This window comes from Phasianus colchicus, chromosome 4, assembly GCF_987193195.1.
Source record: "Phasianus colchicus chromosome 4, bPhaCol1.hap1.1, whole genome shotgun sequence".
Taxonomy (NCBI): domain Eukaryota; kingdom Metazoa; phylum Chordata; class Aves; order Galliformes; family Phasianidae; genus Phasianus; species Phasianus colchicus.
In genome coordinates, this window is record NC_143439.1 from 18,666,153 (window position 1) to 18,685,393 (window position 19,241).

Consider the following 19,241-nt stretch of genomic DNA (forward strand, 5'->3'; position numbering starts at 1 on the left):
CGATCCGAGCGGGTTGTGCGTGCGTGCGTGCGTGCGTGCGTGTGTGAGTGTAAAGGGGCTGGGGCCGCCCCGCGTGTTCTGCGCGTCCCTGTGGGGGCGCGGCTCTCCTCCGGTCTCCTCCCGCGGGATCAACCGAGCGCATCCCGCTTCTCCCCGCAGGCGGTGAGAGACGCCGGGCTGGCGCGATGAGTCTCTTCAACCTGGACCGCTTCCGTTACGAGAAGAGGAGGACAAGCGCGGAGCAGGATGGGCGGCCTGCTGCTGCAGCTCGGGCCCAGGAGGATGGCAGCCCTGCTGCTGCAGCCCAGGCCCAAGAGGGCAGCCGGGCTTCTGACGGCGGGGGGAACGATGCTGCGGGGAGCGGCAGGCCGGGCAGCCCAGCCTCTGAGGCAGCAGGTGGGTCAGGTGTTGTGTGTGTAGTGCAGTGTGAGGGCTGTATTGCTAGAAGTAAAGCACTCTGCCCTTCCTGTGCTGCGGGTTTTTTTTGTTGCTGTTGGTTGTTTTATAAAGGTGCTTCCCTGTACACACGTTTCACAGCAGTTTCCATAAAAGCATCCGTACAGTGCATGCTTTGCTTGAATCTGTGCATCCATGGTCACCTGGTAACCAGAGATGAAATTATTTCAATTCAGTAAGCAGGCTGTGTTTAAAATATGCAAAGCATTCCTGTTTATTGATGTGCATCTTAAACTAAGTTTAAGGCCTTTTCAGGCCTTACTATAAATGCGGCCTTGTACGGAAGTAACTTTTCCACTAGAGTCTGAGATGGGCTGGAACAGGTTGCCCAAGGAGGCTGTGGATGCCCCATCCCTGGAGGCACTCAAGGCCAGGCTGGATGTGGCTCTGCGCAGCCTGGTCTGGTGGTTGGTGACCCTGCACATAGCAGGGGAGTTGAAACTAGATGATCATTGTGGTCCTTTTCAACCCAGGCCATTCTAGGAATGCAACGTGGGATATGCCAGATAAAGCTGAAGCCAGGTGTTTGTTCTTGCTTGCTGTCTTTCAGCTTGGCCTGGTTTTGCAGAGAGCAGAGATGCCTGTTGTTTGTTATCAGAAACTGATTGTGTTAGTAGTTTTGCAGCGTTTGTCCCATGTTCTGCTAGTAGATTGTGGTTTTAATGGAAATCTGAAAAAAAACACCTTGCTCATATAGGAGTTGATTAGCTTATTTGGCTGATATGTGGGAGTGTTGTTTGGATTCATCAGTTGATACCAGTGTGCAGCTGGTAGCTCTCAACTACGTAATCACTCATGAACTTTTTTTTTTGCCTTGTTATACTGACAGCTTTTTGGTTTCTGAGGGTGTGGGAATGGAAGAACAAAAAGTATTTGTTACTGATTGTTTTATACACCTTGGAGGTTCTTATTCTGTGTAACTTCTCATACAGATGTCAAGATAGAAGTGTCATTGGAGAGATCAGACAGGCTTTGATTATGTGTTTAGATAATGAAGGAACAACAATATCTGTTGGTGTTAAACATCATTTGTTCTGCATGCAGCTTACCCTTGGAAGAATGTTTATTGTAGTGCCTTATCTATATGATAAGAGAACTTTCTTGTAAAGGAGGAGTTCCTCTTTGTTTTACAGGTCCACCTGACAGTGCTATGGTAGGTAATTATTTTTCTGTGAATTTTGATGTTATGCAGGTTTAATGTTTTCAATATCAATGAAGGCTTTGTGTTTCTAAATAAAGGGACAAAAGCCTTGGCTTGTTGGATACTGCATAGGTAGGACAAAGTATGGATGGAGTGGAAGGAAAGGAATACACGGCTTAGAGAGGCATTGGTTCTCTTGTTGAGAGTACCGATATGTGAGGTAATAAAAGGCAGCCTAAAAAAGGAACTGTTGTGGAGGGTTAAGTAATAATGAGAAAGGTAGTGAAAAGCAGTTGTGACCAGCAGTAAATCAGAGTTGGGTAGAAGTGCAGGGCAAGTGCCTGACTTCAATAAGATATCATGGACATATGTATGATGTAGAGCAGGGGTTCTAGTTAACACTTAAATTTTATTTGTAATTATTAGTGCTTATATCATCTTTATCTTTCACAAATATTGAGTGTGTAAAGAATTCCTGGTGATTTTCTGACTTTTCCTCACATTTGCACACCATTTCTATGCAGTGCATTTAAATAAACTATTTTAAAAACTAGGTCATGTTTTCTTAAGTCAATAGAAGTTAACTGAAAATAAAGTATTCAAATTTTGTCTGTAGCAGATGAGATACCAAAGTGTGAAAGAATAAACTACGTTGGTTTAACGATTGCACTTTCTTCTTGTTTCCTAAATGGCATTAGGAAGACAGAATTTTTCTTTCTTTAAGTAAAACAGGTACATATTTTTTATTTCTTGTATTATTGTGGAAAAGATGCAAAAATGACCTATTTATGGCACCGTTCTTTTCTGCTGAATATGTAAGCAAAAGAGTTGAGTTACTTTGTACAAAGAGCTGTAGTTAAAAAGGATGTGCTCTAACTGCTTAGTAAATCATACAAGGACAACGATTACCTGTATTTCTTCTGAAGGCCAACACAGTGGATTTGCAAAATATTCACATATGAAGCTGGGATAAAGGGAAGGGTGTTTCTTAGTTCATTTGTACAAACCAAAATAATTGATTAAATAGCTGGAGGCATTTCTCTTGTCTTTCTTAATGTGATATAGTATGGTTATTTTTGTATATGTAAAAAGAGCTTTAAGATCAGTCTCTCAGTCTCCTTCCTTCCAGTATCATTTCCGATGGATTTCTTTTGATTTCATTTTGCTATGTATCCCAAAATACAGGTCTAACAAAAAGATGCTATTATGGTAATTTCATTCCTCTGGGGAGAAAAAGTAGTCAGACTATGTTTTCTGGTCATGAAATAACATTATCTTTTTAGCTAATTCTTGTTTTTGCCGGTGTGAACTAATATTGGTGGAGTGTCGTGCACCGCAGGTATGTAACGTTCCTTGTTGCTTTGTATGGAACATACGTACCTTACACTTCAACAAGCAGTTCTCAGTATGATGACCAGAAGAATTAGTCATCTCTACGTGCTTGTATATTTTGAAAATTATGTAGGCTTGCAGCCAAGTCGGAGGTAGTTGGTTCTGAACATCACTTCACTGAGTGAGGATGGTAGAACCATCAACCACTGAGAGGCAGTTATTGGATTGCATTAGAAAGGTGCCTCTCTAAAAAGCTGGGAAAATGCATTGGAATACTTTATTAAACTTTAGAAATTACTAACTAAATAATGCGCATGTTTGATTTTATTATATGGTGAAGCTGTCTTAATTTTCATTTAGCTATTTTTAATTATTTAAATAGCCTGGTGTACTGAAATGGTGAGATTATTCCAGTTGTGGAAATGAAACAGAACTGTGGTAAAACTATATGATTAGAAGAGTTACAGTCAAGAATTTCAAAATAAGATTTGTGTTCCAAAAGTGTGCGTATAAAACTTCAGGACTGAATGGAAATAAAAGTTGTGGATGAAATTAAACCTTTGTATACAATGCTATTTTTGATGATTGACTGTTGTTGTTAATAGCCTTTCTGATTAATTCAGGTGTAAAATGCAAATGATTGAACTCTGAAGTTCCAGTGTTCACTGACACACTGTTGCTTGCACTGGGACTGCTTCTGCCTGGTATTCTCATCTATTATCATTTCCTCCATGAACTGAGGATGTCATGTCTTTTATTACGTTGCAGTTCATAGAATATTGTTTTTAAAGCATTTCTGAGAAAAGTAATGCCTTCAGTACCTAATGAACTTTTCCAAGGGTTCCTGGAAAGACACATTGATGATTTAAAAATGGTCTCTTTAAGAATCACCTCAGATTTATTGCTACTCTTTAGGATTCACATTAAAAAAGACCTATTTGAAACAAAAATATTGATTAGCTTGTACACTTAAGCAGCATGCCTTTGATACTTCTTTCTGAAATTTAGTAGAAATTATCTGCCATTTGACAATTAGTTTGTTGTGCAGTGGTGTTAAATGCGGTAAGCCTCAAAGTACTGCCTCCGTTTTGTTTTTATTTGGGGGAGAGAAGAGCTAGCCTATCTTGAATATGATGTGTGATTGTGTTGGGTTGGTTTTTTTTTTCCTCACTCTCTGTGTAGGGTTACTTCGGTGTTTTCTTATGGCCTTAGAATCAAACACTGATCCTGTGGTTACAGGCATTCATTAAAAGTCCCCTTTAATCATCATGCAATCAGGGAATTTTGCCTCCAATAATTACATGCTGTGGTAATAACTATTTAAATGATTACTGCCATACAGTGTTATAATTTGCTCTAAACACATGGGAACCACTGCTCTTATTCCATATGTAACTTGTTTGTTTTTTTTTCTCCCATTTCTCCTAAGAGATTCTGTTCAGTGGAATAGGTGGAGGAAGGAAGTAGAGCTTTTCTGAGAGGGAGGATGCCTTTTCTAGGCAGTTCAGCATTTCACAGTTATGGAAGTTAGGAGCTGTCAGGAAGAGTAACTGGTATTTTAAAATACAAATAAATTGAAGAGAGCCGAAGCGAAGCAGTAATTAACTCTTTAATTTAAATCTATGTTTCTTACAGGGCTTGTTCTAAGGAATAATTTTTAAGACAGTGTTATTTTTGTAAACCTAGTTTAAATCAAGTAAAGATGCTAACTGAAGCTTTCATGAATACCTGCCAACTGCATATTGTGCTACTTGCAGGAGTGTGTTTTAAACATGTTTTAATAAAAAAAAAAAAATCATGAAAATGGTCTTTATCAGTTCTCTTAATTCTCTAGAGCTGGAATGTCTCATTACTTATCAAGATGTCTTGATATTTCTATTAAAATCTTGTCATACACCTGTCAGTTCTGTGCTGTTGTGATAATCCTTGCTTTGCTAGTCCAACTTGATAACCTTGAGAAGTGATACGCTTTAGAGTTTTTTTTGCTAGAGAGCAATTATGCACAACTTTGCATTTAAATATAAGAGAAGTGTGTGATGCTTACCCCAGTGTCTCTTCTACATTCTTCTTAAAACTTCTGCATAGGAGTGGTTTTCACATAAAGCAAATCAGACATAAAAGGGGCAACGTCTCCTACATATGGATAGATAGAAGTACAGATGAGGAACTTCCTGCTGCCAGTGTGATGTTCTTGGTTGCAGGAAGGCCTGTTTTGGGACACTTACCGCTCCAGAACTAGTGGTACTTCTAGGCTACCCTTCTTAAGCTTACATGTGTATAGGTTTTTCAAGATAACATGGATTCATTAAGGTTGGAAAAGACCTCTAAGGTCATCTAGTCCACCCACCACCGGTATTTCCCCACTAAACCATATTCCTGTGTACTACATCTGCCCCTTCCTTAAACATTTCTAGGGATGGTGACTTCCCTGGGAAGTCTGTTCCAATGCCTTACTGCTCTTTCTGAGAAAAAGTTCTTCCTCATATCCAACCCAAACCTCTTTTGGTCCAACTTGAGGTTGTTCCCTCTAGCCTTGTCACTAGCTACTTGGGTCAAGAGGCCAACTTCTCCTTGCTGCAGTATCCTTTCACATTGTTGTAGAGTGATAAGATCTCCTCTGAGCCTTCTCTTGTCCTGACTGAATAATCTCAGTTCCCTCAGCTGCTCTTCGTAAGACTTGTGTGCCTCAGCCTTCACAGCTTTGCTGCCCTTCTCTGGATGCATTCTAGGGCCTTGATGCATTTCTTGTAGTGAGAGGCCCAAAACTGAATCCAGTACTCGAGGTGTGCTCTGCTTGCTGTGCTATTTCTCATGCATGCCAGGATGCCATTGGCCTTCTTGGCCGCTTGGGCACCCTGCTGGCTTGTGTTCAGCCAAGCATTGACCAACTGCCCCAGGCCCATTTCTTCCACACAGTCTTCCAGCTGTCCTGCCCTAGGCTTGTAGTATTGCCTGGGGCTATTGTGAGTGCAGGATATATAGAGTGCAGGACTTGACACTTGATGTTGTTGAACTTCATCCTGCTGGCCTCAGCCCAGCCATCCAGCCTGTCCAGGTCCTTCTGTAGAGCGTTCCTGTCCTCAGGCAGATAGACTGTCTCAAAAATCATTACTATAATCTTCTACCACATCTGAAAGTGATAGAAAAAGTTGAGATTTTCATGGTAATTTGGTTAAAATCAAGACTGTTGTTGTTGTTGTTGTCGTCATAAAGGAATGAATCTGACCACCTGCAGTTCACTTCTGCCTTTAGCTGGCAACTGAATTCTGGTCTCTGTTGGCAGATTAGCTCTGGGAACTGAGATTACTCTGTGGTAACCGAGCTGAGTTTTGTTTTTTTTTTTTTTCCTGTGTTAAATGACAGGAGCAGAAGAAAATGCCTTTATTTTCAGCTGTTTCCAGAGCTGGTAGCTGAGGAAAAAGCACTAGTGTTTGGCTCGTAGGGACATGACTTTTAAGAAGTGTTCGGTACACTTGAGAGAAAAGCATGCACAAGACACTGTATTTATGTGTTGAGGATATAAAATGCATTTATACAAGAGCTTTAACTTACAGTTGTATCATTAAAACTCAGCCTTCCCACAAGTTCTGTAGCTGTATCCTGGACTTACCTTGTACAGTTGATTTGGTCTAGTTTCTTATTCTGAATTCTTTGGAGTAGGAAAGGAATATGAATATATTTTTTTTCCACCCATCTGCCATCCCAGTTCAAAGTATATTACTGTCATCATTCATAATAAGATATAGCTATTATACTGTGCATGGTTTTTGGTATTCTATCCTCTTGAAGTGTAAATCAGAAATTGTTAGTGGGGAGCTCCTGTTACTTCTGTACTGACTGTACAAATGGAGTTTATGTTCTGTCATGGAGTGAAAGGCTCATCTCCACACATATGAGGGAGCACAGAGGTGGGTGGGAGAGCCCCAGCACCTCAACCTGTCCCAGCTACTCCCATGGCTGTTGTAGGAGAGCTGTCAGTCGCATGGGTTGACTATGATGCCTGTCAACATAAGCGTAGAGGCTCTTGGGAGCATCATTCTGGTGGTCTTAAGAGGCATGAGGCTTATTGGGGCATATCAATAAGGACTTCTTTAGGATCTTATGAAACCTTCTGTGGTATGGTTGGAGAAGAGCCAAAGGTGGGGAAAGGAAGGGATCAGTTTGAGGAGAAACAAGTGTAAGGAAAATAGAGGAATATGGGGGCAAAAAAGGGGAGCTCTGTAGTTGTATCCATCTGACTGCTGGTAAATAGCAGGCTGGACTAGCCTGCCTTGAACTAAGTGACCTGAGAAGCCTGGCAGGGACTAGAGGCTCCAAGTCACTCATCTCTGTGCATGAAGCAGCTCATGGCAAATGCATCTTGAAACAGGAGGGCACTGAAGCATGCTACCAGGTTTTGTGTTTGGGATGCAGCTGTGTTCATCTGAAGAGAAGTCAGAGCTCTGGTTTTGCATATAGGGACAGTTGTAGAGGGATCTGAGCAAGCGTGGAGGCTTTTGTTAGTAAGAGCATGTTCTCAACTGGCCCCTCAGACTGGTTATGATGTCTGCTGTTCTGTAAAGGGAACCTGAGGTTTGGTTTCCAACTGTCTTACTGACAACAAAAGCTACCTGACTCTTCAGTGGTGGCAAATATGAAATCCTGCCATGTCACATTCAGGAAGCTAGATGTTATGTTTTCAGTCCTCCTTGTCATTGCTCATCTCTGGTGATTCTGCAACAGAAAAATGAGCATGGACCATGTAACAGCAGCAGCACATAAGAAGCAGAACTCACCTGTAGCCTGGGAAGCAGGATGTTCTACAAAATATGGAAGTGTCAAAGTTTTAAAATGAAAATAAAATCTGATTTACTGTGTGCTTTCCTTTTTTCCTATTCTCTTTTCATCCTTATTGGATTAATACCTGGTTAAGGGTGTTCCATACTTTCTACGGGATCTTTGTTATGCATAGCTAAGATCTTCTGAAGATTGACTTTAACAATTTACTTCTTTTGAGCTATTGTTGAACTCTTACTTGCATTTTCTTTGGATGTTAAAGAAGTTTGAGTTAAGATCACTTCTGTTTAATTGGTGTTAATACGTTCAGTATTTAAATTCTTTATTTTTTTTTCAGCTATACACAACAATACCGTATTTTTTAATTTACTGGGTACCTCTCCTTTTACAAATCCAGTATCACCTAGTAATTTCTAGTTTCTAGCAAATTCCTGTGGTTGTACTTTTGGAATTTATCTCTGTTTCCATCAAGTGAGTTATTTCAAGTTTATTTTCTACAAGATCACATTTGGACAGCAAACGCTCTCTGCAGCTGTCGTGTTCTCCACTCCATGCATTCTTCATCCCTTCTTCAGTCATGTACTTCTGGGGTTCATAATTTGTCTGCTCTTAAATAAAATGCTTGTCTTACCAACTGTTTTGTGTTCAGTAGTTCTCTTCAGCACAGGCTGTAAATAAAGTAGTAGGGAGAAATTACTTCTGGAATATGTGGGACTAGTGCATTGGGTCAGGCTACTGTTCTTGGCTCCCAGCTTCTGCAAAATGCTTCCAATACTTCAATTACTGTCATGAAATAGCAGACTTACTACTTGGATACAACTGCCACCTCTTTAGTTGTGTAGTATGGGTTTAAAGTTGCAAGAGGTGTAGTATCTGCACATTTAAATTCTTGTGTGTCAACTACAGATTGTTTTTTTTTTTCTAGGGTTTTCTAAAGGAAGGTGGCTGAACAGCTGTAGCCTCGGTACATGATGGATTAGAGCTTTAGCTTGCTCTAATTCATTTGGGAGCATCAATCTTGCAGTTATAATCACAGAAACTACTTTGGAATACACAGTACATGAGGTTAGAGCTTGCTGTGCCTTTGATAGTTTGCTGAAGGAGGGCAACTGTGCAAAATATAATGATTTGCATACTTTCTTATTTTTGTTTATAGTATTTGATCCTCTTTTTTGCTTCAGGTTCAAGAACCGTTTTGTATATCATATTCTGTGCCTTTTCCCTTTGTGGTCATGTTTTCCCCATCAAGATACATGCATGGAATTGGCTGCAGGTGTAGTTGACAATGAGAGTTTATCATGCATTACTTAATCAGGGATTACATGGGTAGATTGGCTGCTGCTGGTTGTCTTAAGAGCATATTCTGAAGTGAAGAGTCAGTACAGGCTAATGGAGGCGTAGCGACTCTGTTTGGAGGGTTCATGGGAAGTTGTATCATTTATGAGATGTAATTGCAGTAACTCCTTGTGGAAACATAAAAAAAAAATAAAAAAATTCTTTGTGTCGTGAAAGTACGCAAAGCATCCTTCCTTCCCTTGTTAAGAATCATCTGGAGCATTGTGTAGAAAAGACTGGTGAAGATTGTACCTCTGTAGGATTTGCCATATCTGTTAAGCTCCCCGGAGTAGCTTCCTGATTTTCTGCCATCTCATACTGGCATTCCCTTTCTGAAAAACTGTGACAGATATATACGAGTGTTTCTGATGGCTGATTTGTTTCTATCCATGTCCTGCTTAGCTTGAAAGTAGCTCAGAAGATTTTGCTGATCATTTTGCCAAAAATAATAAAAAAAATAAACAAGATATTAAATAGTTATGTGGCCTTTTAATGGTTGACAACATACAAACCTATATTTGTTTGAAATAAAATCGCTGAGGCAATTTTTATCAGGTAAGTCACTGCTTTAAAGAATACCACTTACAGGAGTTCTTGATGCATGAAGATGCAAGTTTTGTTTAAATGGCTGCTGTGTATAAAGAAGATATCATAGCAATCTGATGCTCTAAGAATAAATAAATATTTCAAATTCTAAGTCATCTTCTCCCATCCTTTCTCCTATTGAAATGGCTACAGGGTACTCCAGCATCCCAGAAACTCCTGAAGCTGAGAGGACAAGAGAGCTGTCTTATTTCAACCATCGAAAAGGAGTACATTTCCTAGATGTGTCTTCAGACAGTGAAGATGAAGTACCAAGAAAAGTCAGTGCTTCGAAAGAAAACAAGGCTCCAAGGAAGGATGTGATTTTAATGTAAGGTTTAAGCTAGTAATGTTTATGCAGGTTGATGCAATGTTCTCAGTTGTAATATTGAATTCGAAATAATATGCTAGATTCTGGCTTTACTGTTTGCAATTTACCCTCCTCTATCTAAATGGTACTGGATTTCCAAGTAAGAAGACTCCAGCTCCTAAGTGACTTCTCTGAAAACATGGTTTATGAGCGAGGAATTCCGTGATATGGAATGATACTTGTGGTGTTTATTATTTGTTCACACACATGCACCTCTTAAATTCTTTTGATGGCACTTGAAAGTTTACCCTTATAAGTACTAGCTTTTTATTTTAAAATATTTTGAAATTTTAGTTGTTTTTTAATGAAACTGTAGTGGAGTGGGAAGGCGAACACTACTTCAGCACATAGTATAAGCTTTTTTTATCTTGATTTGTGTGCAGTGCTGTGCAAATGGAGTTACGCTGCTTCTGGAGTCAAATAGTTTTGGAAGCAGTGCAATAGGTTATGTGTGGTGTGGAGCAGAATCTAATAAGCCATGCAGGATCCAGCTTGCAACTTGCTATTTCTACACTGTAGCATGATTACATGGTGAGAAAGTCAGGCAGACACCAAAGCATCTCCTAGTGGGTTTGGTCTGTGTCCTGGTTTCAGCTGGAACAGAGCTGATTTTCTTCATGGTGTCTGTTGTGATGCTGTGCTTTGGCTCTGAGAGAAAAAACATTGATAACACAGGGATATTTTTGTTGTTTCTAAGCAGCGAGGCACAGAGCCAAGGATTTTTCAGTTTTTCATCTTCTACTGTCCTGCCAATGAGAGGGACTGAGGGGCACAAGGAGCTGGGAGGAGTCAGAACCAGGACAGTTGGCCATACGGCATCATGGAAAACCAAACCAACAAACAAAAAACCAACAAAAACAAAAAAAACACAACCTGGGAAGTTGGCTTTTGGGGGTAGATTCTGCTTGGGGTCTGTCTGAGCATCAGTGTGTGCTGAGCAATTCTGTATCACTTGTTTTGTAAATATATATTATTTCTCTCTTCCTTTTCTGTCTTAGTAAATAGTTTCTATTTCAACTCAGAAATCTCAATTTTTTTTTTCTCTCTCCAATTCTCTCCCCATCCCATCAGAGGGGTGGGGAGGTTGAAGGGAGTGTGATCAAAAGGCATTGAGGTGTTTAACTGCCTGCAGGGTTAAATCATAGCAGTCTGACACGAGCCATATCCTCTCTTACTCTTTCTTATTCCTTTGTAGCTGCTTATGTTCAGTGCACAAGGTATCTCATTGCTTAACGCTTTATCGCGGTTTATTGTCTTGCATGCTAATCAGCATATACTGAATTCACTGAGCTATCTCACAAGTGGCATTGTGCTAATAGATTGGACTTAAGACCATGGCAGGAGGTAGCTATCTGCGCTTTGTTGGAAAAACAGAACTCTAACACAAGATTTTGTGGCTCAGAGTCATATTCTTTTAGTGATTAAATGAGCATTTCTTCGTGCTCGTGAAGAATGTGATTATAGAAGAGATTTTGTGTGCACTCAGGCTTTGTTGACAAGTATCTAGATGTTAATCCCTGATAAGAAAAGATGGGGTCATTAATTTTACTATGTCAATTTCAATTGATGTTCTTTTTATATACAGTTTGTAAGGGAACTTTCAAGACAGGAATGTTTGAAATATGCTAATGAATTTCAAAATGCCATTTTTCTGAGACTTTTTTTAAGTTTATGCTGATTTGACCTTTGAAGCTTATGGCTAGACTGGTGGTTTGAATTTAAATTATTCTTCATTATGACCATTTTTACTATACTAGCTTTTTGGTGGTATAAGTGCATGAGTAGTATATTACTATTATTTGCAAAATTGTAATGCAGTTTGCCTATTGCAACCACTATAGGAAGATATAGCCACAAAAATGTTTTATGTGCATACTGGTTGGCAACTTTTTAAGATAATATATTTTTTAGAATAAGCTAACCTTTAATAACATTAATTTCAGCTCATGTGATCCTGTTTGTTTGCTTTTTACAATGATGCTCTGGTAGAATAAATATAAGAAACAACAACTTTAATACTTCCCCTGCCCCTCATACATCATAGCTCAGAAGACTCATCAGAGGATGACCAGCCTGTGTATCAGCTACAGCAGGCAGCTTACGTGAACAATGGGGACCAACTAGTTGACTTGCAGGAAGATACAGAGGAAGATATCAGAAATGCAAAGCTACAAACACTGAAGGAACTTTTTCCTCAGAGGAGTGACCAGGATTTGTTACAAGTAATAATTCTCTGTTCTTTTTATTTATTTTGATAACTATTTTGCAGGCAGCATTCCTATACTTTGGGTTTTACAGCAGAGAAGAGCCTTGATTCATATATGCTTTTGCTAATAAGAAAGTCTTTGTTTTAGGGGAACTACAACCATGGACGTTGATTTCATTTTCTCTGTTGTTCAAGTGCATATATGTATGTGTAAAGATTTGTTAAAAAAAACAAAAACAATTCAACATTGAATTCTAGGGTATAGTAAATTTCTCTATTTATTTTGTCTTGTCGTTCAACCTTTTGTAACAATCTTGATTGGTAGCTACTGATAACTTTTGGAATGCAGTTAACCGATAGAATGCAGAATTAATGAAATTATTGTTGTCATCTTCAGTAGCTGAAACACTTCCCTCTTGCTTTCTTCATCTTTAATACTCAAAGCCCTTAGAATGAAAGTGAGGTAAAAAGAGTACTTTTGAAATTAATTTCTTATGATTATGCTGCCATATAAAGCTAAGATATTCTTGGCTGTTTTCCAACGTACATCACAAATTTACCACGGTGTTACAATAACTTATTACATTTTACTGCACTGAAGATAATTTTACTGTATCTTCAGGAATGTTACCTCTTAGGGCTGATATTTTTTCAGTAACTTTAGTTTTAAAAGCCAAATTTAAATTAATCTGTCAATTTTCCTGGTTGAAATGTCATTTAAAAATACAGATTTTTTTTTTCTTTTTCTGGATCAAGTTTTAGGCCTGAGGAAGAAATAAGGGATTGCAAGTATCACTTTGGGTTTTATTTCCTTTTTTTCTCTTGAAGAAATTAGGCTATCCAGAGCATGTGGTGTTTCAATTACCACGTAGAATATATTTAAAGCCAGGTTGATCATGATTCACTGTAGCTTAGGAACTAACTAGAAATGACACTTGTATGGTGTGTCTGATGCAGTTTTGTGGCTTCAGTGAGGAGTAACTTTAGGGGTGGTTTTAACTATGTAATGGTTTGTAGTAGTGTTGTCTATTCTCAGGAGAGCATAAGATAGCTCTTTGTATCAAGAGAATTTTGTAGTACAGAATGGCTGTGCAAGCTTTTTTCCGTGTAACTACAACATTCTTGAGGGAAGATGGAATAGTGGGCAAATCTATTGTTTGTTCATGAAGGATCTGGGTCAGCTTGTCCTGACAAACCCTACATGACTGGTGAGTGTTGTTCAAGAAAAACTGTGGGCAATACCTACTCTGAACCTTTCAAAATGCTAATTATAGTAAAATTATAAGGCATTGTTTCCAAATGTAATCAGATGCCTGGGAAACAGGTTTCCTTATTCGTAGGGCTTTTGTGTGTTTGTAACCGTTACACCATTTGTTTCTGTTGAAGTTGTGACGTTTGCAAAAAGCAGCACTTAAAAGTCTCAACGTTCTATTAATTTGTAAAAAATTATGTATTCTGAGACTAGAGGTGGATGGAAGAAGAATCTAGAGTTGAAGGATGATAGCCTTTTGGAGGCATGATTTAAATTTCATGTGCGTAATCTCAGAAAGTCAACCAGTATGACACAACAGCATATACAAACTTACCGACTTGAGCTATTGATCATTTTGGATCACCTGACTTTAATAATAGTATAAAATATAATAGTAACAACAAAGGGGTTTTGGAAAAAGCAGTTCAAGCAAATCTGCATGGCATATTTGTGAAATCAGAAGGATGGCAGGTGAAGCAGTAATAAATAAGATTTAAAAATCTACTGGAAAACAGCTTAAATAAGATATTTCCAAGTACAGCTGATATGGTTGTATTCAATATATAGATATAAAACTTATGACCCGAAAGTGTTGGCTTTGGGTTTTACAATACATGTCTTTTTGATGTGTTTTTGTATAAGTTTTTTTGGCCTTTATTTGTCCAAGTATATTTCAGTCCTGCTTGTTTATAATTGTTATCCTCTGTTCAAATGGGTTAAATCTTACCATTTAGCAGCTGATTTTTTTTTTTTTCCAGTTGGTAAAATCAACATGCTCAATGGATGAAGCGATAGCTGCTTGTTTGAAATTCAATGATGAAGGTACCTTGTTTGCTTTTTTTAAAGCAGGGGGAGGGGGAACACTTTAGAGTCTACAGCCAAATTAGTAAATAAAGTTGCCAAGTGAACTTGAGGGGAGCGCAGGGGGTATTATTTGAAAAGTGGTAAAACATGCATTAGAAGTATTCTGTTTTTTTATTGTAATAGTACAAAACTGAAACTACAGACTTTACAGTGGGAAACGTGAGAAGTGGATATACAGCAAAATCCAAAGATAGAACAAAAGGGTGTGGGTTTTTTTTTTCTGTGTAGGTCAGGTTTGCTGATCGAAGACTGGTGTCTTTAATAATTTTTGTTGTTACCGATTGCTTCCTTCTTTACTCAGAAGTTGAGGTGGACTGTAATAGGTTAGAGATAGTAGTTCTAAATGTTGCGCGTGAGAAATCTGATGTGAAGAATTATGCTGGGAGTAAGTAGCTATTTCTAACTTATGTCAAATCTTGTGTCAAGTTCTGTTACTATTATCAGAGTGAATTCTGTACTTGTAATTCTGAGTAAGAACTATTGGTCTTAAACACTGGACAATTTCTGTAGCAGAACATCCTGCAAGCTGTGTTTTGAGCCCTCAGCTTGCTTAGGGCATTCTTTTTCTGCATCTGAATCCGTGCAGCCTCGTGATATTATCAAATAACCCTAAGGTGTGGAAATGTGTAGAAAGCAGTAAGTATGTCGGTGTAACCACTTCATGCTTCGGGTTTCTCTCTTTGGCATCACTTAAGTCCAGAGCTATTTTTAATCTCTCTTGATTTTTGTTTTATGTGATTGATAGGTCTTCATGAAGTATGCTATGGATTTGAAAATTCTCTTCAGGAAGCTCTTGTGCTGAGGAGAACACAGTTGTACTTCAATTATAACATAGATGATTTTTTTATTTTTACTATAAATATGATACAGTTCTCCCTGTTGTACTTGCCATATTTTCATCTTCAGATATTTGTGTACACTTCGCAAGATTTTTAACAGTTATGGTATAACACTTTAATTTCTGGTATCTAGGCTCTCCCTTCTGGCCTTTTTGTACCATAAAATTATCTGGAGTTGGAAGGGACCCACAAGGATCATCAAGTCCAACATTTTTGTGTTAGTCTGTGTGCTGCTTCACATGCTTTCAGTGCGAAAGCCCACAGAAGAATCTTGGCAACAAAATTCTCTTCAATCACAGCTGTTATATAAAAAATATTTAGTTAAGAATGAGCATGCCTGAAAATGATGGTATAAATCATCTCATTTTGGATACAATTTTTTTTATGTGGAGACACTATTGAACATCTGCTTATCCATGTCAATTTATGATTTACTTGTTACGAAGTGTTGACTGGGTGAGAAATGAGGGACAAGATCAGTTCCAGGCCCCATGCACTCTGGTTCCATTCTGAGGATGATTCATGTCTAGCAGTCGCAGGGCTTTTTTATCCCCTCAGTTCTATGCTTCCTTAGTCTAAGAAGCAATTATTATGTATGTGTAGCTTGCAAAGTGAATCTCTTCAGAAAATTATTTTTCAGTTGTAGATGTGGTTAGTTTTGGAAGCCCACAGAAGGATTTCTACGTGATTTTATGTTGATGGATTCCTGAGGTCATGGTTATTCAGATCCTCTACTGTGGCTTAATTGTCACTAAAATTGCTCTTAATCAGTTTTATATATTTATTTTTCCTCCAAAGACCGATGGTCATTCAGCTACTTACTTCAAAGGAGGATGGTCTTAGAAATACTCTAATGTGGAGTCGGTGTGTGTTTTTTAGAGCTGAGAAGATTGCATGGGTCCCTGTTTATGTCTGCAGTTAACCACTTTGGGTACAGTTCTGATTGATCTTAAACAGTCATAACTCCTTAAATTTTTAGTGTTTTACCCAACAGCAACCTGATAGCCCCAAGCCTTGATATAAGACAAGGCTAAGATACATTTGAGTCTTAAGCTACTAGTGTTTTTTTTCCTGGCTACGTTGTTTAAATGAACATCTTGGACAGAAGTGAAATGCATTGTTCTCTGAATTCTGAAGCTATCTTCTTCTCCGCCAACATGTTTGCAGGATTCTTTTTGAGCTGTGCATCTTCTGTTTGTCTGTATTGATCTACAGAACACATAGGCTTTTGAAAATCTCACTAGTAGGTACCTTGATCTTGCTAGGTACTTCATTTACTGAAGATTCAGTTACTGCTGATGCTTTGCTTCTGTTTCTTTGAGAAATGTTAACTTTTTTTAGTCTATATACCGTGTCTCTCTTTCTCAACAGAGAGAGTGAATGAGTCTATTAGAAAACTTCTAGGAAAGTATTTTCACACAAAAACATGTGTTTATACAAATAAGTAGATATTTTGTTTTTCACAGCTGAAACTGTTTTGATGTTCCAGATAGTCTTAAGGGTTTGAAAGCAAGTGTGCTTTGTGTGTGTGTCCTTTGTGTGTGTGTGCGATCAGCTCTGCTTGTTTGCTGACTGTCTGTCCTTGGGCTGTCTGGGAGGTAGGAGGGGAGGTTCGCTGCAGATGCTGATGTAAAACATCAGAGCTCTGTTGGTAATCTTCCAAAAAGATTGACTGCCAGTAATAAATCAGATCATCAACTAGGAATATTTAAAATATTTTGGACTATAGTAAAAAGGGAGCATTCATCCAGTAACAGTTGTTGCTTCAACTAAAGCTAATGTGGAGAAATAGCAATAATGTGCACAGCTCATGAAGTTAAAAAACACAATGGCAACTGAAAATGCACCTGACTGGACAGATCTTAATGCTAAGATGATAATCTCTGATAATCACCCAGGCCCAAAGATATTCAGAAAGTTCTGACTCACATGAGCTAGTCATAGGTAATTTAATGCTCATTTATAATTAGTTATCTCTGACTTACTATGCGTAGTTTACTTTCAAAGGCTTTGATTTAATGTTGAAAACTTCTTGATAATAACCTTTCTGGTGAACATCTGAGCCAAAAATCAGTCATCAGCACTTCCAGATGTAAATATTCTAACTCACAGTAGGATTTTAGCCTTGGTTAAGTACTAACTTTCCAATAGCATACAGCTTAAACAGGATTATCTTTCGTTGTGAAAGCTACTCCCGTATAACATGCTTGGCAATTAAAAGGAAAAAAAGCAAACATAAAACAAAGCCCGTTTTTCCACATAAGACAAAGCTGCTTGTTTAACTGCTAAAGTACTGAAGAAAATGTGAGGATACATAAATGTGTGAATAAATACATTTTTAGTAGTTTCTTTGCTTGGAATTTCTGAATATGTACGGACTGTAGTAAGAAACTATTATAGAAGACTAGTAAAAATATGCTGTTAACAAGTAGCTACTACAGCAGTTATTTGAATGATCCTACTTATATATGAGAGTAATTGAAAGTAATACTTACAATGAAATTAATTTTCATTTTGTTTTTTACTTCCATTTTAAAGCTGCCTCTCGTAAAAGGAGACTAAATGATTCTCACATAAATGGCAAAGAGAGTGATAAACATATAACAAAAAAGCCAAAAGCTGATTATGTAAGTATTGTTTTTTCTGTTTGAGCACTATGGAGTAAGTGGAGATGCCTGACTTGTATCACTGACAGTTGTGCCATGAAGTTGCTGTGTGTTATCAGAAAATCCTATCATATTCAAATCTTGCCCTCTGGATGAGTTTTCTGCTTCATTGTTTTTGGCAATGCTGAAAGTTACTTGTTTTAATCTTCAGTGTATGTGCATTTGCTCTTGCTTTCATGGTTGAACTTGATGACAAGTAGCGGTATGTGCCAATTCTTGTGTACCATCAGTGGGAGTTTAAAACTATAAGGCAACTTGCCTCATCAGATCATTCCTTATTTTTCCTCAAATAGGTGGAGTTCAACATCTGGTGTTACTGTTACCCTATGTTATAGGAGTGATTAAATCATAGAATCATTTTGGTTAGGAAAGAACAATGGCTTACGGAAAAGAACGAATTGGTTATGTTAAAAGGAATGGTTACTTTGAGCTGTGCTTGTAAATAGGAACTGTGTAAATGATCCTGGCACATTCAGTTTGGTATTACAATCCTACAGTACTATCATTAGACCATTGATGCATTGTTGGAAAGCATGGGAAAATATTTGAGAATGGGGATTTTAGAATACGGACTGGAGGCTGTATGGGGAATGAATAATTATTTCTGCATTGAAATGTAACTAAATTTTTTCTTCCATCAGAATGAAACAGAGAGCTCCAATTTTTGTGCTGACCATAGCTCTACCCTTATTGATACCGTAGGTTCCGTGAGGGTAGGAACTATGTCCTCTGTCACCTGGAGTAATTTTGGGTGATCCAGTTTATGTTCTTTCAGCAAATAGTGTAATTCAGCTAAGTAAATATGTATCAAACATGTTGGGATCTCTGCTGTAGGTATGTAGATTGGTAAACACTTTGCATTCATGGAAGACACTTGCATAATTCTTTGTGTTGAGTACATAAGAGAACAGCTTGTGGCATAACAGAAGCTTTGGCACTTGTTCATAAGAAACCTCCCTTTTTTCTCAATTTACAGTAGCTGTTAGTGAAGCTAATGTAGATGAAAACATATTGCCAGCTTTTTGTGTGACTTGATGGCTCCAGTACACCATTTTTGGAAATTGGCTTTTATATATAGATCTTCATATAAACACTCCAATTGACACATCTATAGATTCTGGTGGGTTAAATACAATAGTCATTTAAGATCGTTGACTAGCTGTGTACCTCTTGAATGTTAACACTACTGCCTTCTGCCTTGAGTATCATGCAGAATCACTGCTAACTATAATTTCCATTTTAAAGAAATACAAGCTAGGTGCTTTAAATTATTTATGTTTTGGTATGCAGCTTCTCATGGTACATGCTAACCAAGTAAAGAATGCCAGTCTGTCGTGACCAAAGACTTTCTACACTCTTGAAAGTTCTAGCCTTGAGTACTGTTTATATATGAGAAATCATTTCTGCAACTTGGATTTGCCT

The 19,241-nt window shown here is 38.2% G+C and overlaps 1 protein-coding gene across 2 annotated transcripts in view; it reads left to right on the top strand.

Moving 5' to 3' along the window:
• SMARCAD1 (SNF2 related chromatin remodeling ATPase with DExD box 1) overlaps positions 1–19,241 on the top strand; it is a 41,153-nt gene that overhangs the window by 538 nt on the left and 21,374 nt on the right. For both annotated transcript variants that reach the window (XM_031607430.2, XM_031607431.2), the window contains exons 2-6: positions 160–396; positions 9,779–9,953; positions 12,037–12,214; positions 14,209–14,272; positions 17,692–17,780. In XM_031607430.2, coding sequence (XP_031463290.2) covers positions 186–396; positions 9,779–9,953; positions 12,037–12,214; positions 14,209–14,272; positions 17,692–17,780 — 717 coding nt within the window. In that variant the 5' untranslated portion in view covers positions 160–185. The remainder of the gene's footprint in view (positions 1–159; positions 397–9,778; positions 9,954–12,036; positions 12,215–14,208; positions 14,273–17,691; positions 17,781–19,241) is intronic.